General features: G+C 56.8%; 1 protein-coding gene across 5 annotated transcripts in view; it reads right to left on the bottom strand.

The window, feature by feature from the left end:
• Window positions 1-24,609, bottom strand: part of Nlrc5 (NLR family CARD domain containing 5) — an 84,243-nt gene that overhangs the window by 5,186 nt on the left and 54,448 nt on the right. For 4 of the 5 annotated variants that reach the window (XM_027939032.2, XM_027939035.2, XM_071604671.1 and 1 more), the window contains 21 exons: window positions 23,725-23,814; window positions 22,641-22,724; window positions 18,708-18,791; window positions 16,663-16,752; window positions 16,419-16,481; window positions 14,387-14,470; window positions 13,608-13,691; window positions 13,030-13,119; window positions 12,679-12,747; window positions 11,021-11,104; window positions 10,853-10,936; window positions 8,034-8,120; window positions 7,092-7,172; window positions 6,376-6,459; window positions 6,048-6,137; window positions 4,947-5,030; window positions 4,490-4,573; window positions 2,263-2,346; window positions 817-900; window positions 352-435; window positions 50-133 (listed from right to left, as the gene is read on the bottom strand). In XM_027939032.2, coding sequence (XP_027794833.2) covers window positions 50-133; window positions 352-435; window positions 817-900; window positions 2,263-2,346; window positions 4,490-4,573; window positions 4,947-5,030; window positions 6,048-6,137; window positions 6,376-6,459; window positions 7,092-7,172; window positions 8,034-8,120; window positions 10,853-10,936; window positions 11,021-11,104; window positions 12,679-12,747; window positions 13,030-13,119; window positions 13,608-13,691; window positions 14,387-14,470; window positions 16,419-16,481; window positions 16,663-16,752; window positions 18,708-18,791; window positions 22,641-22,724; window positions 23,725-23,814 — 1,752 coding nt within the window. Of the gene's footprint in view, window positions 1-49; window positions 134-351; window positions 436-816; window positions 901-2,262; window positions 2,347-4,476; window positions 4,574-4,946; window positions 5,031-6,047; window positions 6,138-6,375; window positions 6,460-7,091; window positions 7,173-8,033; window positions 8,121-10,852; window positions 10,937-11,020; window positions 11,105-12,678; window positions 12,748-13,029; window positions 13,120-13,607; window positions 13,692-14,386; window positions 14,471-16,418; window positions 16,482-16,662; window positions 16,753-18,707; window positions 18,792-22,640; window positions 22,725-23,724; window positions 23,815-24,609 lie in introns of those variants that run through there. The other variant, XM_027939036.2, reaches the window with a different exon arrangement.

Here is a 24,609-nt window from a genome sequence, read left to right as displayed (position 1 = left end):
GACAGGAGGGCCTGGGGACTTGGGGGACATCCCACCAGGGCGCACTTACCCCAGCTCCTCCAGCTTCCTGCAAAGAGCGAGGGACTTGGCCAGCTGCGCTCCCCCAGCCAGGCCGATGCCATTCGCTGAGAGGCTGTAGGAGGGGACAGCCATCAGATCCGACTCTCCTCCCACACCCCACCCATCTGCAGGGCCATGGGGACACCCTACAGCAGGAGGTCGCCGTCCCACTGCCCTGACACTGAGGCGGGGGAGGGAGATCTCAGTGCTGGCTGGAACCAGGGGCTGGTGTCTCCTGGGAGCAGGGGTGAGGACTGAGGGCCCCCTCCTCTCACAGGGCTGGCCGCTCACTCTATCTTCCTGAGCTCAGGCAACTTGGGGAGGATGGCGGCTAAGTGCCCGGCACCGGCATCTCCGATGGCGTTGTGGCTCAGGCTTGGGGAGAGAATGACATGACCATCAAACCCACTGGCCTTCCACCCCCTCATCTTGTCCATACCCACCTCTAGAACAGGAGCAGACAGAGGCCTGGGCTCACCCCGGGGCAGCCCTGTCACCGTGGGTGCAAGGGGACTCCCAACTTTTGGCTTCTGTTTAAGATGTTCTCCCTGTTGTCTGACCTACATCCCTCTTGCTGCCATTGACTCTCTTACATCCTGTCTTAGGGTCTCAACAGTTCTCGGCCCGGCGTTGGCGAGGCAGTGGGAAGGCGCCAGGAGGGGAGACGACTAAGAAGCTGAGAACTTCCTGGAGCAGCCCTTGTGCTGTCTCCCCTGCCAATGTCATCAGGTCTGGGGAAGGGGACAGGCCACTCACCCCAACTCCTCCAAGCTTGCAGCAGCTCTGAGTGCTTCAGAGAGGTGGCAGCAGCCGACGTCACCAATGCTGTTCCCGCTCAGTCTAGAGGAGCAGGGGACAGGCCAAGAGACCTTAGAAAAGAGCCTAAAGGCCTTCGCAGGGGCTGCGCTCAGGACTCTACAGTTTGCAAAACCTATATACACCCAGGGGCTCGTGGACCACTCACAAAACTCCTGGGGAGGGTGGTGACTGGAATGGGCATGAATGTCCCCAACATCCAGGTGAGAACCGAGGCCTAGAGGTGAGCCAGACTGGCCAGGCTCCAGTGGCTAGCAGGCAGGGTGGACTGTGTTCAGCTTTGCCGGGTCAGGGGCTCTGGGCCGGCCTGGCTGAAGCCAGCTCCATGTGGTTCTAGAGTCCAGGCCCCCGGCTCCAGGGGACAGTGCTCCCCTCCTGCCAGTGGCAGCCTTCCCCACTGGGGCCTTGCCCTCTCTGCAGCCTGACCCCGGTCTCTGTGCCTGGGGAGAACACACCTAAAGGAAGGGCCCGGGCAACTGTCTCACCCCCTGCGAAGGACCTGCCTGAAGGTGGTTTTCTTGTCTTTTGCAAATTAAAATTTACTGAAGTGTCTTTCAGTGAGTTTATTTTGGGTGGAATGACCCGGAATGTCCTGCACGCTGCCCTCCTGGTCCTGTGCACCCCCCCCACCCCTGCTCTACCTCACGGCCTATTTCTCTGCCCTGCTGGAGGAGGGGCAGGGCTCGGGATAAACCAAAGCCAGGCTTTGTGCTGTTGCTTTGATCCGAGGCCCCATATTTCCTATTTTGAAAAACCACATCAAGAGGGTGCTATTTAACTGGGCGCGATGGCGCGTGCCTGTAATCGCAGTGGCTCGGGAGGCTGAGGCAGGAGGATCGCGAGTTCAGAGCCAGCCTCAGCAAAAGCCAAGCGCTAAGCAACTCAGGGAGACCCTGTCTCTAAATAAAATACAAAATAGGGCTGGGGTGTGGTCAGTGGCCGAATGCCCCTGAGTTCAGTCCCCGGTATTTGTTTATCAAGGTGGGCAGGGAGTGGAGACCACAGGGAGAGGCTATGGAGGCCACCAGGTCGGAGTTCAGACCCTTAACTTCTCAGAACTGCGTCCCCTGGAACGTGCTGGAAACACAGAAGCTGGGCACTCGCTGTGGGGCCTGGACTGGCATTTTAATAAGAGCCCAAGGAGAAGCAGAGGCACGTGAAAGGCTGTGTAGGGACCTGGACTCAGCTCCTCCAGGTCACTTTTGTCACCAGGAGGAAACTGGTGACACCAAGAGGCAAGAGTAGTGGGCATCAACCTAGGCGGGCACAGAGATGTCCCCAGAGGGAGCCACAGAGGGACCTCAGGGAGGTGCCCAGCGCTTCCCGGGTCCACGTCCCAGTAGAGCCAGGGAGTGTGACTTCCCGCTCATCCCTGTGGCCACTCACCGGAGGCTCTGCAGGAGGGTCATGTGGCTGAGTCCCTGGGTGAGCATGGCCAGCGTGGAGCCACCCAGCAGCAGCTGACTGAGGCTGGAAGAGAGGAGGCCACATGAACTTGGCAGTGTGGTGTGGGGCCCAGGCCAGGCAGTCGAGGCCTCTGGACTTAGGGTGACCACCTAGATAGCCACTTACACCTACTGTATGAAGAGTCCCCCCCACCCCGGGCAACCTAACCGCTGTTTGCTGCATGAGTGACGGGGGCCCCACAGGTTGCAGTCTGCGTTCTGGACCCCATGGGACCCAGACTGACGGAAAGCAGTAATGGGGACCGTGCGCGAGTAGATAATAGGAATCAAGCACTGGGCTGGGGCCTTCGGTCATCTCTGCTTTACAGACGAGGAGCCCTGAGGCTCAGAGAGGCAGAACCTGCTCCGAGTTCCACCCAGAGCACAGCAGCGTCCAGAACTGAAGCCAAGTCTGCAGGATTTCCAAGGCTGGGCCCCCTGGGATCACCCAGCCTGGGCAGAGGGGACAGTAGCAACAGTTCCTACTAACGACACCGTGCAGCCTCTGTCTGAAGCTCCTACTGTGTATTATTTAATCCTCACAATAACCCCAGGAAGATGGGACTGCTTTTATCCTCAAAATTGAGAAAATACGCTAAGGCTCAGAGAGGTTTAGGGACTTGCACAAGCTCACACAGTAAGAGGTGGACGAAAACAGGAGGCGATCCACTCTCCTGGTTTGCCTAGAACTGAGGGTTTTCCAGGACTGGCAACTTTCAGCGCTAAAGCTGGGACAGCCCTGGCAAACCAGGATAGTTGACCACCCTGCCAAGAGCTGACCCCTAGCTGGTGTCGTGGCTCCTAACCATCCTGATGCAGGGGGACAGCTGGAAGAAGCCAGCTGGACTTCAGGAGAGCTTCCCATGGAAAGAGACACTCAAAAAGGACAGATCTGGAATTCAAAGAGGCCCCTGGTCACTGAGGATTGATTTCTTGTTTTACAAAAGGAAAGACATCAAGTATATGTGGCTCCCTCCTGGGGACATAGTTTTGATGTGCCCACTTCAAAGGTAGGGTAACTGAGGCCACAAAGGGGAAACAGCAGCACAGGTGCCAGGGAAATCAGAAGAGGCAAGGTGCCCAGGTCAGGGCACAGGACTGAGTGCTTCTGGGACCCCCAGCTGCTAGCCCTGGCCCAGGTGCCTGTCAATCTTTATCAGATGGATCAGTGAGTTCGTGAATGACCTCGTGGGGCCTCTCACTCCCAAATAAAAACTTCCGGAAAGCCAAGGAGAAACACGGGCACATGGGGGGGCTCTGTGAAGACAGTGGCCCTGTGGTCCCAGGCTTCTCTAGCCCCCGCCCCTCCCCAGGGCAAGCAGAGGAGCCAAACGGAGGATCTCATTGCTATGGCCAAAAGTCAAAGGCTACTTTTTAAACTGCACTGAGAATATATGTTGAGAAGAAACCGGAGAAAAAGTCACAAATGGATTGTTCCCGGAAGTTTTCTCGAGGGAGTCGCGTCTCCTGGGGACTTGGTGTCCTTTGTTACTGATTTCCATCAGGATGGAACTTTTTATAACCAGGAGGTATTTTTGGTCATCAGAAAAACTTTTGAGAGATTAAAAGCAGGAAATGCTGATGGTTTTTTCCCCCCTGGATGCTGTCTGAACAGGAATCTCTGTGCAGTGAGGCTTCTTTTAGGCTGGTTTGTGACCCGCATCTGGCCACTGAAAACCGTTTGTATTTAGAGCTTCAGCGATTGGTTGAGGAGTGAGTGTGTGGCTGAAGCCAGTCGAGTGAGACTCAGTTAGGCCTTTTGTTATGACCATAAGGGGGAAAGGTGCTCTCTTTCCACTAAACTGGGAGAAAATAAGCCAGTAGCCGTGGGACAGCCCACCTGAGAAGCAAGCTGAGTGGGGTGGGGGAGAGAGATCTGACCAGCAGCCAGCGCCTGGATCCAGCCATGCCTGAAGTCAATTGCCTTGGGATTTTCCATGACATAAGCCAATAAATAACCTCCTGGTTTGAGTTTCCTGAGACCAATCACCTTGATGATCGAGTCCAGAAAAAATCAAAAGATCTTGGGAAAGCATTTAGCTCCCCCGGGGCCATCAGAGACTTGCCAGTGTGTGCCCACAAGAGATATCAGGGTTCCTAGGCACGCTCCCTCTCCCTGCCCACCCACCACTCGCTCTGGCTCCCCATTACTCGCCACCGCCACTTACTCGAGTCTCCTCAGCCTGCACTTCCCCTGCAGGGCCCCCATCAGTGTCCTGGTGCCCTCCTCACTGAGCCAGGTGTTGGAGAAGCTGGACCAAGCACAGACACAGTTAGGTGGGCCACCCGGCCTGGAGCTGAGCCGCCCCTCTGCCCCCGACCTGCAGGCTCCCGCAGATCCCAGACGGCCTCCAGCTCTAGGGTCCTCGTGGCGGCACTGCTTGCCCTGCTGTGAAAGGACACCAGGGACAAGGCCTACCAGTGACACTCTGTAGGTCAGCGGCAATGCTGAGACCAAAAACACAGTGCCCAGCCTTGCCCGGCCACGCTCGGAACGGCTGGACTTCAGCAGGAGGACAGTCGTAGGTGGCAGCCCCTGTCCACCTACCTAAGGCCCCACTGTCCTGTCCACCCCGTGCCTTCCCGCGACCAGCCCCTCCCTGGCCACTCCACCCCGAGACTCACTCCAGCTCCTCCAGGTGGTGGCAGTGGCCCAGGCCAGCCGCCAGGTGGACAAGGCTCTCGGAGCTCACGCAGCTGGAGGTCAGCCTTGGGGGGATCAGGGGGCAGCAAGTCAGGCCAGAGCCCTGCGTCTCAGGAGCCCCTGAGGCTGGCAGCAGAAGGTGGGGATGTGGCTCCTGGGGACAGGGTGTGGGGACCTCCTTGTCTTTAAAAACCTGTCCCATGTGGACTTATTAAGCCAAGATATAGCTGGAGGCAGGCGCCTGGGCCATCTCCTAACCACAACTGCGACTCACAAGACGCCATGGTTGGGCTGCTGTCTATCTCTGCTTTGCGATTTTCAGCCAGTATGTGGGCGGGGCCACGGACCGCCGTGGGCGGGTCCAAGGACCACCGTGGGCGGGGCCGAGGGCCTCGGTGGGCGGGGCCGAGGGCCTCGGTGGGCGGGGCCGAGGGCCTCTGTGGGCGGGGCCGAGGGCCTCTGTGGGCGGGGCCGAGGGCCTCTGTGGGCGGGACCAAGGGCCTGTGGCTTCAGAGCTTCTCTTCATGAGGCAACGGGTTGGACTGAACGTTAGAAAAGCTTCCTTTTGCAACTGTCATACTGATCCAGTGAGACTTGCCAACAAGGGACAGACTGAGGAAGCAGACATTTACATCGTCATTTTTTTTTTTTTTTGGTCCTAGGAAAGGAACCCCGGATGCCTAACCACTCAACCACATCCCCAGCACCATTTTATTTTTTATTTAGAGACAGGGTCTGGCTAAGTTGCTCAGGGCCTCACTAAGTTGCTGAGGCTGAACTGGCCGTCCTCCTGCCTCAGCCTCCTGAGCCGCTGGGATGACAGGTGTGGGTCGTCTGGCCACTTTTTACTAGTTTGCAATTATTTCAAAAGAAAAAATGACACCAGAGCTTGGGAAGGGAATAACTCTGTCACTAAGAAAGCTCTTTCTTGTCTATGACCCTGGGCCCTCAGCATCTTCTCTAGGACCCTGTGCCACCTGCCCACTGGGCGGAACACAGAATCCCCTAGGCCCAGGGCTGGGGGGACAGGAAGAGCTGGGTGGGGCCGAGCGGCAGGGGCTGGGGGAGTCTTATCTGCACACCGGAAGCTCCTCAGCTCCGAGAGGGCCAGCAGGAGGCGCTGCAGCAGGCCGCTGGCATCGCTGGTGTCAGGGAGGTTAACCTGGGACAAGCTGAAGAGACCGAGGACATGCTAGAGGACTGCAGGCTGGACGCATCTCGGGGTCCTCCACGCAGAAGGGGAGGCCAGGAGAGGGGAAGGACCACCCGAGCTCCCTGTGCCGCCCCGGGCTCTCCCTGTACGAGTCCCTCTGGCAAAGAGGAGCCAGAAGGCCAGTGTCACCGATGGCCTGGGGCAGGTCCCGGCTCAACCAAGACCTCAGGCCTCGACCTGCGTTGCTGGGTACCCACCTGAGCAGCCGCAGCCTGGCACATGTCTCCATCAGCCGTGCGACAAGAAGGCTGTGATGGGTCCCCAGGTCACAGTGAGCCAAACTGGAGGCAGACGGAGAGGTGGTAGGAAATGAACACCTGCTCCAGATGGAGGATTCAGCCTCCTTCTTCACGGAGCGCATGGCAGAGGGGAACGTCGCACAGTTTGTCCAGTTATGCACAGTGCTGGGAGGCGGGGTCCAGGTGCACCCGCTGGTATGGCTGTGCAGGTTGCTCACTGAACAAGGGAGTGCGCCCGGCCAAGGAGGCCAGGGGGGGCTGAGATTCAGCCGCACTCTATTCCCCAGAATGTATCCATGTGGGGCCGCATCCACTCAAAAATGGTGACGTTTTAATTATCAAAAATGTGCTGTGGCTCTAGGTCTCTGAGAGTAGGTAATGGGAGAACTTGACGCTCTTGGGGACCTGGGAGCCTCAGGAAACAGTCTGTGCAAAGACCCTGAGGTCCAAGAGAGCACAGTGGTGTTCGAGGAACTCAGGGCCGATGGAGGTGCCTGCAGCTGGGAACAGGTTTGGGGTGCAGACGGGGAACACAGGCAGGAGGCTTCGGGGGCTGGGCAAAGACGGGACGTCAGAGGGCTCTGAGCCCAGCCACGAGGAATCTTGGTCGGGACAGCCGTGCACCCGCTCCCCGCCACCACCTACTCCCCGGGGCCCCAGGCGCTGGGTCCCACCTGAAGGCCACAGCCTCTGGGTTCTCTTCCTGACGAGGGAAGTCCAGCTGGACACAGAGCCGCTGCTGGGTCTCAGAGATGCTGCCGGGGGCACGAGGAGCCAGGGTGAGGCTGGTGGCAGCTTCCCCGGGAGGCTGAGCCGGGGCCGGGGGCTGCCAGGCCTCCCCAGAGCCCTGGACCCCCTGCCTGGGTCGCCTCCTTCCAGCCAGGACCCAGATGGGGGTCAGAAAGCAGTTCCTGCCCTGAGTCCCAGACACGGAGAGCGAAGCCTTCACAGCGATTTTAAGTGACTGATAGAGGCTTTTCAGACCACGACGAGAGCCTTTTCAGGTATCCAGGGAGGTTCCAGAATTTTCCAAGAAAGGTCAGGGGCCACAGCGAGGTAGAAGGATGGGGCAGGGGACCTATCTGCAGGTGGCATCTGTACCCTTGAGCTCACGGGCTTTGCCTGAATATTAGGTCAGGCCTCCCAGGCGGCAGGTGCCACGAGACCCCACTTTTTGGAGTGGGAGGTTGGGGCCACAGAGTCACAGAACAGGCTCAGAGCAGTGGACACCCAGCTGGGATCCGAGGACACAGGACCGAAGCCCTTGCTCTCTGCCGCCACGCGTCCCTCTGTTATCTCTGGTCACAGAGCAACACCCAGGGCTGCTTCCAGTGACCAGTCTGGGCTCCCAGCCACGCCTGCCCGCCTCCTTCTTTCCTGCGTCTGACCCTGTGGCTTGACTTTCGCACAATCCCAGCAGAGGGTGTGGCCCTCATGGAGGTCACTGGAACCCCCTTGCAATCTCGGGGGACACAGAGAACTTGCCCGTGACCCAGCTATACCCCACCCAGATCAGTGTCTCAAAGAAATCAATGTCTCCACGACGGTTGGTCAAAAGAGGGTCCCAAGGGTCACGGAGAGAAGAAGAAACCAAGGGGACTCCTCCCCAGACTCACCTTATTTCAGTGACGTTGCCCGAGGCCTGGGCACAGGCTTCCAGCAGGGCGGGCACCCCGGCTCTGCCCACCCACGGCTCCTCCACCCTGTCACAGAGGGGGACACTCAGATAAGGTCCCCCAGGGCAAGCAGCAGCTAATCTGCACTCTGGGTGGGGGAGGGGGACCAGGAGGGGGAGGAGGCTTTTTAGTTGGGGGACTTATTTTAAAACTATAAAATTATACAATTAGGCAGAAGCATAAAACGGAAATAAACATCACCCTGGTGCCAGCAATCATTCTGCAGCAATGCCAACCAAATATGTTATTTTTTTAAAAAAAGATCCATATAATGTTAACATGACAAAGACAGGAAAACCACGCTGTGACCCTAACTTTGCATTTAAAGAGGAAAAAATACACAGAAAGAGAGAGATGGGGATATGAGGAAAATACATTAAATATTTGTTCATTTGGTCGAATTTTATTATCTTTAGTTTTCTATATTTTATGATTTTTTTTCAGTACAGGGGACTGAACCCTGGGGCTCCACTACTAAGCTACATCCCCAACACCCCCAGCCCCTGCCCTCTTCATTTTTATTTCGAGCAACCCACTAAGATGTTGAGGCTGGCCTCAAATTTGAGATCTTCCTGCCTCAGCCTCCCAAGTCACTAGGATTACAGGTGTGCACCTCCACTTCCGGCTATATTTTATAAACTTTTTTGCAATGTGCATTAATTTAGAAGCAGGGAAAAGAGAGTGATTTAAAATATTCTTCCTTTATAGTTATGTTACATTTAAAAAAAACACTATTTTCTTCTTTATGCTCTTTTGGATTTTCCACAAATTTCTACAACGAGTACATATTATTTTTAGGCTTAGAAAAGTTTTATTTTAAAATGTTATTTTGGGAGATCCAAAAATTCCAAGTGTATGCCCAAAAGGATTGAAAAGAGGGACATGAAGACATTTTTGAATACATGTTCATAACACCATCATTTATAAGGCTAATAGGTAGAAGCAACCTAAGGTCCCTCGGTAGATGAATGTATGAACAAATTGTGGTCTATCCGTACAGTGGAATAGTATTCAGCCTTAAAAAAGGAAGGAGTTCTGACACAGGCTACCCCAAGGCAGAACCTTGAGCACATTATGCTATCTGAAGTAAGCCAGGGACAAAAGGTCAAATATGGTCTGATTCCACTTAGCAGAGGTCCCTCTAGTAGTCGTATGCATAGACAGAAAACAGAATGGAGGCTTCCGGGGCTGGGGGAAATGTAAGCAGGAATTGTTTATTATTTATTGGGTACAGGGTTTCAGTTTTGCAAAATGAAAAGAATTCTGGAGATCAACTGCCCAATGCACTTGACATTACTGGACTGTCCACTTAAAAATGGTTGCGATGGTACGTTTGGGACTGGAGTTGTGGCTCAGTAGCAGAGGGTTTGCCTAATATGCATGAAGCCCCAAGTTCAAGCCCCAGTACTGCTGGGGGGAGGGGGGTGGTAAAAAAGGCAGATTTTGTGATGTATATTTTATTACACTTTTTAAAAAATGTGGTCTGGGGACAGCTGGATCTCCCATGTCCTGTCATGGGCTGCGATGACCATGCTGTCCATGAAGTCAGAGACGTGAGCTCATCTCTGGAGCCTTTCATCTAACTTCTAGCTGACAGGATGGTCGGGGGTTAGGGGGACCATCTCCATGGCATCAGGAGAAGGCGACCAGACAGAGCTAGAGGGTGGCAGTCTGCAGCACAGAGGCCACAACTGAAAAACCAGAAGTCAGCTGCCCCCATGCAAATGTGGACCTTGTATGGGTCCTGAATCCAACAACCAGCTGTCTCGTTGGGGGACAATGGGGGCGATTTCAGATTAGACCAGGAATCGCTACTGAGTTTCTTAGGTGTCCTGATTGAACTGTGATTGTGTAGAAAACGTCCTTACTTCTTAGAGATTTGTGGTGAAATATTTAGGAAGGATAGTTTATGAAGTCTATATTTTAAAATACTTGAATCAAAAAATAAGAATATGAACTGAATATGGAAAAATATCAACAATTGTTTCACCTAGGTAACAGGATAAAAGTTCTTAAAAATTATTTTCTCTAACCAGGTACAATGGTACATAGCTATAATCCAGCTACTTGGGGAGGCTGAGACAGGAGGCTCAGAAGTTTGAGGCAGCCTCAGCAACTTCGTGAGACCCTGTCTCAAAATAAATGAAAGGCTTGGGAGGCTGAGGCAGGAGGATCCCGAGTTCAAAGCCAGCCTCAACAACTTAGCAAGGCCCTAAGCAACTCAGCAAGACCCTTTAATATTTATATTTAAATAAAATATTAAAAAGGGCTGGGACGTGGCTCAGTGGTAGAGCACCTGCCTAGCAGGTGTGAGCCCCTGGGTTTAATTCCTAGTACCTCAAAAACAAAAACAAAACCTCTTTGCTTTTTGGTATGTTATTTTTCGGATTTTTTAAAAAACACTTTTCTAGTTGTAGATGGGCACAATACCTTTATGTTACTTATTTATCTTTACGTGGTGCTGGGGATCGAACCCAGCGCCTCACACATGCGAGGGGAGCGCTCTGCCACTGAGCCACGCCCAGCCCCTGGGTGTCTTTAAACGATGTGGCTCTATAAGCGTACTGATTTTAACCCTTGGTTGGGAGTCCTTTGGGACTTTCATTTCTTAAACCCCAAAGCATGAGCCCCACCCTGGGGAGGGACAGCTTCTCTGTGTGCCCAGGGGCGACTCTGGGACAGATGGGTCCAGTGCAGGGTGTGGGTGTGGGACAGGGCCAGGGCCATGGTCCTGGGCCCCTGGGGAGGGCGGGAGGTACCTGAGGCAGAGTGGCCCTGCGGGGGGCCTCATCAGGCTCAGAAGGAGGGCCAGCTGCTCCAGGCCCAAGCCGCACCGGGTCAGCCTGGGGACAGAGGGTGGTCACTGGCGTGGCTCTGGCCGGGCGCCCCACCTCATAGCTGTCCCAGGGGCTGGCCTGGTCACTCACGTGATCTCTGTCAGCTGGAGGGCCTGGCTCAGGCTGGTGGCCAGTCTGGGCACATGCTCGGGCCCAAAGCTGCACTCGCTGAGTCTGGGGCAGAGGGTAGGGCAAGGCCTGGTGGGCGTGGGGCGTGGCTCTGCTTCCCCCCAGTCCTCCAGGGACCCCACAGGGGAGCCCCACGGAGGCCAAGGGCCTGGGCCAGCCTGCGGAGGGCTAGGGACGGCGTCAGCTTTGGGTGCTGCCTGTCTCTGATGGAGGACCCCTCCCCCCAGCAGTGTTAAAGTGAGTCACTTGGGGGACCCTGGCTCCGGCCAGGCACTGGGCAGGCCTCCGGGTGCCCAGGGACCGGCCTCACGTGCACTGCCCCCCAATCCCCACAGCGTGGGTACAGGCAGGGCCTCCCCCGCTGCAGAGGCCAGGAGCAGCCGCTTCCGTCCAGCCCAGCGTGGCCCTGCCCTCCGGCTCATCAGAGGCCAGGGAGAGGAGGCAGGCCAGGCGGGATCCTCCTGCACAGGCGGCCACTCACCAGACCCTCAGCTGAAAAGGAGCAGCACAGGGCCGCCCCCTCGGGGGGACAGGGCCACTGGCTATTGCTCGGGGGCTTCCAGGAGGGCCCGGCCTCTGGGCTGGACTTTAGGGGCATCTCTCAGAAGCAGCAGGGAAGAGGCTGCAGGCTGCAGGCCCAGGTGAGCAGAGGTCGGGTGTGCACACCCACAGAGCAAAGGCCCTGAGGCCGCAGTGTGTGTGAGTGTGTGTGGATGTGAGTGTATGTGTGTGTGAGTGTGTGCGTGTGAGTGTGAGTGTATGTGTGTGAGTATGCGTGAGAGTGTGTGTGTGAGTGTGAGTGTGTGTGACTGAGTGTGAGTGTGTGTGAGTATGTGGGGTGCTGTGGAGGAGGGCATGGTGGGAGGTGCTCAGATTGAGGAACAAGATGAGGCAGGGCCTTTGGGTCATACTTGGGCCACGGAGCCACACCCTAACTGTCAGTCTTGAGGTTTCTGGGGTCAAGATTCTGGAAACATCTGAGAATAAATCCAAATCTGGTCACTTCCCAGCTGTGTGAGCCTGGACAGGTTACTGAACCTCTCTGTGTTTTAATTCCTCATCTGTACAATAAGGGATTGGAGGACAACCTACCCCTCAGGGTTATTGTATTAAATGAGTTAATGTGTATAAAGTGTTCGGAAAGGCCTGGCTGGCTGGGGAGATGTATCGGCTATCATCATCATCATCATCATCATCATCCCCTGAGGGCCCTGGGCTCTGTCTCTCTCAGCCTCACCATCATGTCCTTGGACCAGTTCCTCTATATGTCTCACTTCAGCTATAAACACAGCTTCCAAATGGGTCCTCTTGCCTCTGGCCAGGCCTCCTCCAACCCATTCACCCACAGTGCTAGGGGGGTCTTCTCTCTCTCTCTTTCTCACACACACACACACACACACACACACACACCCGGCCATGCCACTCTACTGCTCTAGACTCCTCAGTGGCTCCCCATTGCCCCAATATAGAGTTCAGACTGGAGGTGTGGGGAGTCCGTGGCAGATGTGGGGACCAAGCCCAGGCAGAGAGCTTGAGGCAGACTGAGGAGGAGAGGGCTCAGTGGAGGAGGCTTGGAGGCCACCACCGGCCAGACCCCACGGCACTGCCCCCGGGGTTACCTAAGTGTGGTCCGCGGGGTCTCCCCCGGCTTGGAGAAGTGAATCCAGAAATCCTGCGCGGAGCCCAGGCTGCAGGGAGAGAGGACAGGAAGCACGTGGCACAGGGTGCCCAGGGGACTCAGAGAGGGAAGGGGACACCCACAGGGACAAGGTGGAGAAGCCACAGGTGGAAGGACCCTGGCCAACTGGAGGAGATGGTCATCCTCAGGATGGACCGGGCCTTCCCCGTCCCCACGAGCCCCGATCCCCGTGGCACCGGAGTCAGGGGCTGGAAGCTGTGATCCCCTGAGCAGAGAGCGGCAGAGGCCCGAGGGGCTGCCGAGCTCGGGGTGCTGCGTCCTGTCGCCTTACTTCACGGAGGCCTCCCGGACCCGCGGGCGGGAGGGCAGGGTCTCCAGCAGCTGCCACACGCCTTCCCGCGAGATGCCGTTGAGGCTCAGGCTAGGGGGGAAAGGAGGCTCAGGATGGCGCCTGCCAGCCCCTCACCCCCCAGCTGTCACTGCAGAAGAGGCTGAGTGTCCAGGCCGGGGCGCTGGGGCGAGAGGACCAGGAGGGACACTTCCACGCCCAGGAAGAACGGCACCAGGCCCCGGGTCCCTGGGAGCTGCACCCCGCCACTGCCCCTGTGGCCTGCACAGGGCAGTGAAAGACCCCACGGGCAGCCCCACCCGCCAGGACAGGGACAGGGAGGACCAGGGCGCAAAGCTCTGTTGCCTAGCAACAGGTCAGAGCCTGGTGGAGGTGGGGCAAGAGTGTGGATGGCTTCCTGGGGACCCTCCTCCTCCTGCAGGGACATCTCCAAATCTGTGTCCCCCAGAAATGCCCCTTCCCTCCGTCCCCGGGTTCCCCAGTGATGCCCTCTAGGGACGCGGCCATGCTCTGGCCCGGGAGCCTCCCTCTCCCTTGTCCTGAGCCTGCTCCCCACTTACTCGAGCGACCCCGAGATGGGCACCTGGGGCAGGTGTTCCAGAAGCCATCTGAGCCCATCGTCACCCAGCAGGTTCTCTGCGAGACTGCAAGGGGTCGGTCACAGGGGTGGGTGGTGGTCCCCGTGGCCACCGTGTCTACTGTCACTGCTACTCAATGTCACCACGCCATCCGTGGCACCACACCCGCAATATCACCACCGTCACCCTCACCCGGGATCGACCAGCACCCCCACACTGCCCGCCCCGCCCTCCCCGGCTCCCCAGCAGGCCCGCCCCAGGTGCCCCTCAGTATCTGGGGGCGCCCCAGGCCTGCGGGTCCAGGAGGCTCTCAGGAGTTGGAGAAAAGCCAGTTCACTTTCACCCGACCCCTGGCCTGTGTCGGAGCCATGATACATTCAGGGATCAGAGAAAGGTTGGGGCCTGCCCCTCTGGTTGGGTCACACGGGAAACCATGGGACAGGTTCCCATTCCCTGTCCTGGAGCCATCTGTGGTTTGAGCCACAGTTTCTGGATCAATGTCACCAGCTGGGTAACAGGGGCAGCCTCGGGGCCCAGGTCCTTCAGCCCTTTCTGAAGGGCTCCCAGAAGTTGGTTCTGCCACGTGGGGACCGGGGATGGGAGAGAGAAAATGGCCCAGGGACGGTTTAGGGATGTCCCGGGAATCTTACGCCTCTCCTGACAGTGGATCCGAAGGTGTAGGTGGCCCGTGGGAGTCATGCCCACACGCGCCAGCACCCCAGCCCCACCCAGGCACGAGTCCCGCCCCTCCCCTGACTCACTCCAGTTGGCTGAGGTTGTCACACTTGCTCAGCAAACAGCACAGGGGCTCCACGTGCTCCAGGCTCAGGCTGCAGCTCCGGAACCTGGGGGGTGAGGGAGGACATCAACAGGGGACCAGGAAGTCAGCTCTGGGACCACTCCATCCTGGCTAGACCTGGGCGTGGCCTCTGGGCTCCACCTTGGATCTTCAGAAACTACCCAGCACACCCCGATCCCACCCCCCATACGGGCTCCACCGGGCACCCAGGTTGGTGTTGCTGGAGATCAAACCCAGGGCCCCTGCCCGCTGGGCACGACTCCACCACCGAGGCGCACGCCCAGGCCCGGGTTCTACACTTCCTCACCTCCTGCAGAAAAGCTGCCTGCCACTGAGGTAGGAGCCCACGCAGATGGCTGGGTGCCCATCCTGGCCCTGTCCCTTACTGCTCTGTGACCACAGCTGGCAGCTGCTAAGCGTAAGTGTGTGCAAGGTTCTTAAAATGGTTCAGTAACAGAGAACTGGCAGCTGCTTTTGCTCAAAGCACTGACTCTTCGTCAGCGCTGGCAGGTGCCCAGGGGATCCCTAACGGCATCTCTGCTGCGTTTTGTGTCTGTCTCCTTTATTAACTTGGGACCAGGTCCCTGCTCCCCTCTGGTGGGCACGTTGATCCTGTAAGCAGCGTGACGTGGGTTAACTAGCCCTAGATTCCCATGACCTATCCACCCCCTTTAAGACTGAGGACAGCGAGATAAGAGCCACGGAACTGTTCTCAAGGTTTGCCAGAGCCTTGGAGGGCACCTAGAAGAACTGCAGTCACCTCGGATTCCAGAAAATCAGAGCCTCGTGGACAGAATACTGTGCCCCACCCCCCTGAGGTCACCTCCATGCCAGTAACTGAGGCTGGAAGCAGGAGCCATCATCTCACGAGAAATGGATTGTCCCTCAAGTGATAAGGACATCTCCAGAGCGACCTTGCAGACAGTGACCAACCAGGGCTGGCCTGACCAAGAGGACCGACTCCACCAGCTGCGGGAATCCCAGCCATAGATGTCCCCACCCCTGCCCTCGCTCCCCTGTTCTCTAAAACCTCAAAGTTCCCGTCAGTCCCTTGAAGACACATCTTTGGTCACTCTACCCCACATCTGCTCTTCCCGGCATGCCCACGCTGATTCAGATCCCTTTCCTGTCCTTCCCCGCTGTGCAGCTCATTGATGGGCACATTGGCAGAGGTGGCAGAGATGGACAACCAGAGGGATGGGTCCAAGTCTCACAGGAGAGCTGGTGACAGCTGGTGACATCGAATAGTTTCTAGAAACATCGTCTCTGCATTCAGAGGTTGCCCTCTCTCTCTCTCTCTCTCTCTTTTCTTTTTTTTTTTGGTACTGGGGATTGAACTCAGGGGCACTTGACCACTGAGCACCGTCCCCAGCCCTGTTTTGTATTTGATTTAGAGACAGGGTCTCACTGAGTTGCTGAGTGCCTCACTTTTGCTGAGGCTGGCTTGGAACTCTAGATCCTCCTGCCTCAGCCTCCTGAGCAGCTGGGATTACAGGCGTGTGTCACCATGCCCGGCCAGAGGGTCCCCTCTTGCTCCGGGTTCTGCTTTCATGCAACACCTTCCTCCTTCTCCCCTGGGGCCCACCGAGCCTGGCTGGGTTCAGCAGGGGAAGGACCCTAAGGTCTGTGGGTGCGGCCACCTTGGGCATGGCTTCATTCGGCTCACAAACCCCGCAGCACGGTGGCTCAGAATCGGAGGGCCGGGAACTGAGGGCTCGCCCAGGTGCCAGGCCTCGGTGGAGCCAGGCTTGGGCAGCTGGGCAGCAGGTGGTGACGCCCCCCGCAGCGCCAGCCCCTGTGTTCTGGCCGGGCAGGCGCAGACCCCTTGCCTCCCTTTGCAGGCTCTCAGCTCTCTCTGGACCTCCACTTCTTCATGTCGGGCGCAGCGAGTCTCCCTGCAGGGTCCTTCCGGTCTGTACTTTGTCTGACCACGCAAGAGGCCAGTCTACTGTCCCCAAAGCCCCCCGGTCTGGAACACGGTTAGGGGCACTTACCCACAGCACACGCCTTCCTTGTCCTCGCTAGGTCTGAAGTGCAGGGTGGCGTGAGTCAGGGACCTGGAGCAAACAGCACCCGGCTCAGCCACCCACGGCCACAGGGTGCTCCCAGGGGACAGGCATCCCTCCTCAGAGGCGCAGCCTGTGACGGGGTCCCACTGCCTTCGTCCTGTCCCTTGTACCCACAGTCTCCAGGCCCAACCCTCTGAGCCTAGCCTGGTCGTTCCAGGACAATGCCCACCTGAGGTCCACCTTCTGAACCCGTGGGCACAGGCTGAAGACGTCGGCCAGCAGCAAGGGGCTTCTTGGGGACAGCCCCGTCGGGCTCAGCCTGAGAAGCAAAGGAACAGAAGCGAGATCATGGACGAGAAACCTGGATAGGTCAGAGGGCAGGAAAAGGGGGCAGTGGGGGGAGGGCTGTGCAGAGCCATGGGGAAGGGACTCGAGAGGGACAACGGGCCTGGGAGGCCAGCAGGCTTGAATTTGCTGTGTGACCTTGAATAAGTTACTTGACCTCTCTAAGCCCCAGCTTCCTTATCTGGAAAAGAGAACTGGACAGTGGTCTATCTTCTTTTCTGGTGTTTGGGGGTGTGATTACACCCAGCAGGCATGACACTGGCCCCCCACCGTGTTTACTACTGTTGTAACACTACTGTTTGTGCCCATAACACAGACTTGACAGTGTGAGAAGCCTCAGGCCCTCGAGGGGAGTTTCTTTATGTTTTGAGCTCAATACTTCTTTGTTGTGGGGACCCTCCTGTGAGAGCTCTTGTTAGATGCCACTCCTAGCTGTGACAACCAGAAACACCTCCACTGCCCAATGTCTCCTGAGGGGGCAAAATCACTTCCACTTCCAAACCACCACCTTAGAGAAGTGCGAGGTCCACCTTGCCTTGGAGGCATCCCCAGGTCCTCCATAACCCCCATCTCCTCCACTTTCTCTCCAACGAGTCTCCCTGCCCGCCTTGTTGCTCTCCAGCTTGACTCTGTCATGCCTCAGGGCTTCACACATGCTGTTCCCTCTGCCTGGAATGCAGTTCCTTGCTCTTCTTCACAAGGCAGGCTCCCTCTCCTACCTGAGGTTGCAGCTCAGGGTCCCCCCTAAGATATGTTCCCTGCCACTCTGCCATCTTCTAACTCAGCTGTCCAGTTGTCCACTCATTTACCATCAAGAAAAATCACCTTATCCCTGGCCACATTCGTCTTATTTGATTTCAATTTGCATATGGCTCGGCTCCTTGTGCGACAAGGTGAGCTCCAAGAATCAAGGACCTGCTCATTTTCTTTTTCCCTGATGTGTCTCCAGTGCCCCAAATAGTGCCTGGCTCACAGCAGATGCACAAACACCGCAGGTTGAGCAAAACAAAGTGTAAGCCCTGGTAAGGGTCGGGCTGGCCAAAGACAGATGAGGAGTTGGGACCAAAGCTGTGTGACTTAGGCAAAGAAAAGCCCCTCTCTGGAGTGAGGATTCCCACCTGTTCATTTTAGCCTGCCTTATGATTAGTATAGGAGCCCTTCCCGACCCATTCTGTCCAGGCAGGTGGGGAGGACCACAGAGGGGCCGTGGGTCGGCTGTTGTGCAGCTGTGGGCCTCTGGATGCTGCCATGCCTCCCCTGTCCCCATAGGAGTGGACGATAAGCAAGACCCCAGAGGTGACGTGAGCCGTCCTAGGCGTCCCAGGCCCTCGGCCTTGGTATTCATGGTGCTGTTAACAATATTATGATTTAATTTCCTGTTGTATTTTCCATCTCAGCCGCAGCTGTTTCCCCCTCTGCTTGAAGAATATTTAAAGTAAATCCTTTTTAAATTCTAACCAGTCTGAGCTGAAATTAGAAAATAGAAATTTTAAATACTTTGGGAGAGGCTGCTTTAAAGCTTCACTGTGACGGAGCTAAGATGGTGACCTTTAAAAAAAGGGAGTGTGACATATATGTGGCCTTTGCACCTGTACCGGCCCTTCTTAGGAGCAGGTGACCTTCCTGTGGCCGGGAGAAGGACGGTAGTGCATTTTGAGGAACTGCTTGTGTGGGTCCCAACCTTGGGGAAGGGCAGGGGAACAGAAAACCCATTTGCCAGATGAGGAGACTGAGACCCCCTGGGGACAAATAAGTCCCCTGCTCTCAGGTTGACAGAGAGTTGGGGGATGCTGGAAGCAGATTTGAGTGCCCAGCTGTGCCTGATGAAATCATGACCCCCCCAGGGCAGGAGGGAGGAGGAAGAGGAGGCGGCTTTGTAACAGAAGGGCCTTGGGACAGGGGCCCGGGAGCAGAAATGTGGGATCTTACTGCAACAGGCGCAGCTGGGGGAGCCGCGGCAAGCAGTGCAGCAAGGTCTCCAGGCTCTGGTCGCTCAGGGTCTCGCAGGATAATCTGCAAAAGAGCATCTGAGTGAGGAGGGGAACCTTCCAGGGAAGCAGGGAGCAGGGCCTCCCAGCCAGGACCCTCTGCAGATGGGGCTTAACCAGCGCTGCTTGAGACTCTTCCCCACAACACGGGGTCCTTGACTTAGTGCTGGGGCTGGAAGGTTGGAGAAATCTGGGAAATACTGGGAGGAGCCAGACCCAATCCCCTCTGCACGCTGCACCACGAACTCCCGAGGGCTTTCCCCTCTACCCAGATGGACGAGCAGGGCTGCGATCTGCGGGCACCTAGAGCGCCCGCTGCACCCCCGGTAGTGAGCGTGCCGCTTCAGTGGGCAGGGCAGGTCAGCAAGAGGAGGCGCGAGCCAGCCCGTCAGAGCCCACCTTCCTGCTCATCGCTCGTCTGGACACTGCAACAGGCCCCGCTGCACTCAGGAGACCTCCAGACACCCACCCGGGGTCTCTGCTCTCTCTGAGCACCCTGGGATTCACCTACGTCCTCTACTAGGGGGCAGGAGCCGCTTGCGGTCCTGCTTTCTCCCCTGTGGTCCCTGTGGTCTCAGGGCAGGCATTGGGCAAGGCCTGCAGCATTCAGGTCATCTTTGTGTCCCCCAGAGCCTGGTCCTGAGCCTGGTAGACAGTTGGTGCTTGAGAGTTAAGTGCTCCAAGTGTGCTCCATGCTGTGTGGCAGCGTTGCTGCTCGAGAGAGCCTGGAAGCAGCCTGGATGCACTCTAGACTCTGGGGGGACCTGGAGCAGCACGCAGCACGGCCTCACGGCAGAGGGTCAGTATCCAAAGACGTGGATACACAAACACTCTGAAGAGCACGTAGGAGACGATCGGGGGCAACTGGGTATCGATGGGATGTATGATGCTTTTTAAGGAATCACTGTTAGTATTTTAGGTCTGATAATGGCTATGTTAAAGCTCTGCACACTGGAATACACACAGATGAGTACGTAAGGTAATGGGAATTGATTCAAAATATAAGCTGGGCGCATTGGGACATCTGGGCCGAGCCACGATGCTCTGGCGCTGGCCTGTAACCCCAGAGGCTCGGGAGGCTGAGGCAGGAGGATTGTGAATTTAAAGCCAGCCTCAGCTCCTTAACAAGTCCCTAAGTAACTCAGTGAGACCCTGTCTCTATACAAAAACCAAAAAAACAATACAAAGGGCTGGGGATGTGGCTCAGTGGTTAAGCGCCCCTGGATTCACTCCCCAGTACCAAAAGAGAAAAACAGACCCCGAGTGAGTGTGTGAGCGGGTTGAGGTAGGTGGAGGCCACCTGAGTGTTCTTTACATTTCTATAGATGCTTCAAAGTCTCCATAATAAAATGCTGTTGAAATTAAAATGTGATTTTGCAGCGGGGAATCTAACCCAACCTTGGCCAGGTGATCAAGTCCCACATCAGCAGGGGTACGTCGAGGGCACCGGCCCCGAGAGGGTGTGTTGAGAGGGCATTTTGCCTCTGTGATGTTCTTCCCCTAAGCCCAGGTTAGCTAAGAGAAAAACGGAGAAACTCCAACCAAACGTCATTTCCCACAGCAACTGACCAGTCCTCCTCAGAACCACCAAGAGCAGGAAAGACACAGACAGAACAGGAAACTGCTGGAGGCCAGAGAAGGCCGAGGAGCTTGGTGTCTAAATGCAACATGGGGGTCCCGAGTGGAATCCTGGGTCACAGCAAGAATGAGCATTGGTTAAAAAAATCAAAAACTTGAATATTCAGAATAAAGCAGAAGTCAAGTTAATGGTCATGTGCCCAGGTTGGTTTCTTCACTGTGTTGGGTGGACTGTGGTCGTGTGAGATGTTAACAGCAAGGGAAACGGGTGCGGGGGATTCTCGTGGCAACATTTTTGTAAATCAAATCTGAAATTGGCACCAGGTGCGGTGGTGCACGTCCGTAATCCCAACAGTTTGGAAGGCTGAGGCAGGAGGATGGCGAGTTCAAAGCCAGCTTCAGCAACTTCGCAAGGCACTCAGCAACTCAGTGAGACCCTATCTCTAAGTAAAATACAAACAAGGGCTGGGGATGTGGCTCAGTGGTGAGTGCCCCTGAGATCAATCCCTGGTACCACCCCTCCCCCACCAAAAAAATCTGAAACTGTCCTAAAATAACTTGTTAAAAAATGAGCTGGTGGCTGGGGATGTGGCTCGGTGGTGGAGCACTTGCCTAGCATGCACTAGGCCCGGGGCTCCATCTGCGGTACAGGAAAAATAAAAAATCAATCAAACAAATAGAATCAAATCTGATCCACAGATCTTGATCTTCAGGGAAAACTATGTCAAACAATTGGGCGTTGCAGAAGGATCTTTCCTGCATGGTAAGATCCCTGACTGACAAATGAAGTAACCCCCTGCCTCAGTATCTGTATGTGTCTGAACACGGAGAAAGTTCTGGAAAGGACACGGGCCAGGAAGTCAACATGGATTACCTTGTTGGAAAGGCTGGGAGGGCATTTAAGATGAAACCAAAAGCAAGACGCAAGCAGAAAGTCCTGGCCCCGGACTATAAATGTAGGTGAACACCCCAAATCCAAAAATCCGAAATCAAGAATGCTCCAAAATTGGAAACTTTTTGAGTGCCAGCTGACATGATGCCACGGGTAGACGATTCCACATCTGACCTCAGGTGAGGGGTTGCAGTCAGAAGCAGAGGCCCACTAAAAATGTCTGAAATTACCTTCAGGGCACGCGCATAAGGTGTATAGGAAACGGAAATGAACCTCCGTTTAGACTTGGGTCTCATCCCCAAGACATCTCACTATGTATATGCATAAATATCCCAAATCTGAAACTAAGTCCCAAATCTCAGACACTGCTGGTCCCGAGCATTTCAGTTACTGGATACTTAAGTAGGTAAAAACTGAATATGCAAATAAATGTGGCGAGAAGGGGGCGTGGCGGAGAAGGGGGCGTGGCGGAGAAGGGGGCGTGGCGGAGAAGGGGGCGTGGCGGAGAAGGGGGCGTGGCGGAGAAGGGGGCGTGGCGGAGAAGGGGGCGTGGAGGAGAAGGGGGCGTGGAGGAGAAGGGGGCGTGGAGGAGAAGGGGGCGTGGAGGAGAAGGGGGCGTGGAGGAGAAGGGGGCGTGGAGGAGAAGGGGGCGTGGAGGAGAAGGGGGCGTGGAGGAGAAGGGGGCGTGGAGGAGAAGGGGGCGTGGAGGAGAAGGGGGCGTGGAGGAGAAGGGGGCGTGGAGGAGAAGGGGGCGTGGAGGAGAAGGGGGCGTGGAGGAGAAGGGGGCGTGGACAAGCGACAACCTGGATTTGATCAGAGAAGGGGGCTGTGCAAGCCAGGCAGCTTGTCTAGACCCTTTAAGGTAATTATTGTAATACAAGGACAACGAGGACAACCGAAGGACAGGCTGACCATGGGCTTTGCAGGTGAGGAAGCTGAGGCCGGGGAGTTAAAGTCATTTGCCTAAAGTCACCAGCTTGTAGGTGGCTCAGTCAAGATTCCTGGTTGCAAGTCCAGTCCCTGGTCACAGACCCAGGTGTTCGGGTGAAGGTGGTCCTGGGGGTGTGGAACTCCAAGGAAGGGCTTTTAGAGGTGACAACCTCCAGCCACATAGGCAGGCCCACATGGGTGCCTGGGTGGGGACAGACAGGGCTCCCCGGTGTCCTGGGGTGAGTGGTGGGGAGTGGAAGGTCCTGCATGGCAGGTTCCGGTGGGAGAGGTGGTGTCCGAGGCTGGGGGCTACTGAGGACAACCAGTCTCCTACCAACAGGCCGGAGATCCTCCATGGGCGAGGGCTAGCGGGCCTGGCAGGGAGGGGCGGGAGAGACTCCTGTCTTCTAAACAGGAGCCCCTACCCCCACCCTGGTTACATGGGGCCCTCTGTGGCTGTGTCTTGTCACTTACTGCACTTCCAGTGGCCCTGGACACTGCTCCAGAGTGGCAAAGAGGCTGGTGAGGCTCAGAGGCTCCAGCTGACACTCCTTGAGGCTGAGAAGGGACAGAGGGCAGGACAGGGGATCAGAGAGGGCCCAGGGCCCTGTCCAGCCGGGGTCCCTCTCCTCCTCCTCAGTGGCAGGCTCCCTAACCTGCTCAGCATTCTCTCCTCTCCCCAGGGTCCCTTACTCCCTGGCAACTCCTGTTCTACCACAAGGATAGCCAAGGCCTCTGAGTGTCCCGCTGCCCCGTCCAGGGATCCTTCCGACCCTCCCATTGCACTGCCTGAGCCTGGGCCACCATCCTCACTCACCTGGACCATCTAACACTCTCTGAGTTCTCTTTTGGAAATCTGCAAATCTGACCAGGCCTCTCTACCTGCTTAAAACCCTCTGTGGCTCCCTATTACCTTTAGACCAAGCGGGAATGCTTTTCTCACCGTCTCCCTGTGCTCTTGTCCTCTATGCGCTCTAGTCACACAGAAATACTGAGAGCCAGGGGCTCCTTCATCCTGTCCCTCCTGCCTGGGGCACTACTCACTCTCTCCTCCCCGTAACTCTGTTGGGACCTCAGCTTAGGTATCTCTCCTGGGGAGGATGTTGAGTCCCAGCTGGGGTCTCAGTCTCTGGTGGCAGAGAGGGAAACCTCTTAAATCCCAGGCCACGCTCCAGCAAAAGCACTCGGCCTTTCTCTCTACACCCCACCTCTCTTGTACATGGTAGTATATTTGGGAGAGAGGTAGCCCCTTTCTGTTAATTGATGTCCCCGAAGCAGATGGCAACCCAGGCACTGGGGACTTGGCTTCCTTGGAGGGCAGGACGGTCCTGTCTGCTTTAGAGAAGTGTGAAATCTGCTCTCTCAGAACACTGGGGCCGGGCTGTGAGCTGCCCCAAGGGCTCCAGCAGCGCCCACGCTCATGGCTGTGGTTTTACCTTCTCTCCGACTCTTTCTCTTCCCTCGCTCCCAGTCCCCGGCTCGGGCCCTCTAGGTCCTACCCACTCCCTAACCCCCCACTCCATGTGGTTACCCCAAAACAAGAAGCAGGAGACAGTACCAGAAGCTCCTGGGGATGCTGCGCTGACCCAACCCGGAGAACTGGGCTCTGGCTGGGAACTCTGGAGAGGAGCCACCCGTCCACCCATCCCTGCAAGGAACGTTCGAATCAGCCACGTTGGAACCGGGCACTCAGAAGTCAGGGCTGGAGGGGCTCCCACAGGCAGCCAGCCCTCCATCCAGGGCCCCCTCCATGCACAGACAGGGAAACTGAGGCCCGGGGAAACTAGGGTGAGGAAAGCAAGCAGCTCAAAGCTGTCCCAGGGCGGCCCGCAGAAGGTGCAGGGAGTCAGGACAGAGCCCCTCCCCGCCCCATCACGGGCTTTGCAATCCATGTGATTTGTGCCTCCATGTCCCCGAGAGGTTCCCCAGAAACAGAGGCCCTAGATGGCCCACGTGACCTGGCGATGCTTTGCCCACCCCATACATCAGCTGAAGTCACTGCCCAGGGGGCCCCTTCCCAGGAGAGCCCGGGACGTCCGTCCCCACTAGGGGGCAGCCGCGGGCACCCGCAAAGCGCGCGGTGCGTTCGGCGTTGGCCGCCGAGAGGTGGAAAGCTGTTTTTCCAAGAGCATCGACGGTTTCTCGGGGTGTGGCGGGGCAGTGAGTCACATGAAGCCGAGTCGGCAAAAGCCCCAGATCAGAAACACAGCTGCCCGGTGCCCTCCCACGCGGCAGCTGTCGCCGGCAGCTGCTTAGCTGTGGCTGTGGTCGGGTCCTCCCCGCAGCGCCCCGCCCTCCTCCAGGACCCTGGGGGCAGCGACTCGTTCTACGAGGCAGGGGCGGTTTCAAAAGCAGGGTGACTTCCGGTGCCTGACCGGGGGGGGGGGGGGGGGCGGGGGGGGTTGCCCAAGCCGAGTGGCCAGCATGGATGTGGGGGTGGGGA

The sequence above is a fragment of the Marmota flaviventris genome, chromosome 18, assembly GCF_047511675.1.
Source record: "Marmota flaviventris isolate mMarFla1 chromosome 18, mMarFla1.hap1, whole genome shotgun sequence".
Taxonomy (NCBI): domain Eukaryota; kingdom Metazoa; phylum Chordata; class Mammalia; order Rodentia; family Sciuridae; genus Marmota; species Marmota flaviventris.
This window is presented reverse-complemented; position numbering and strand designations above follow the sequence as displayed.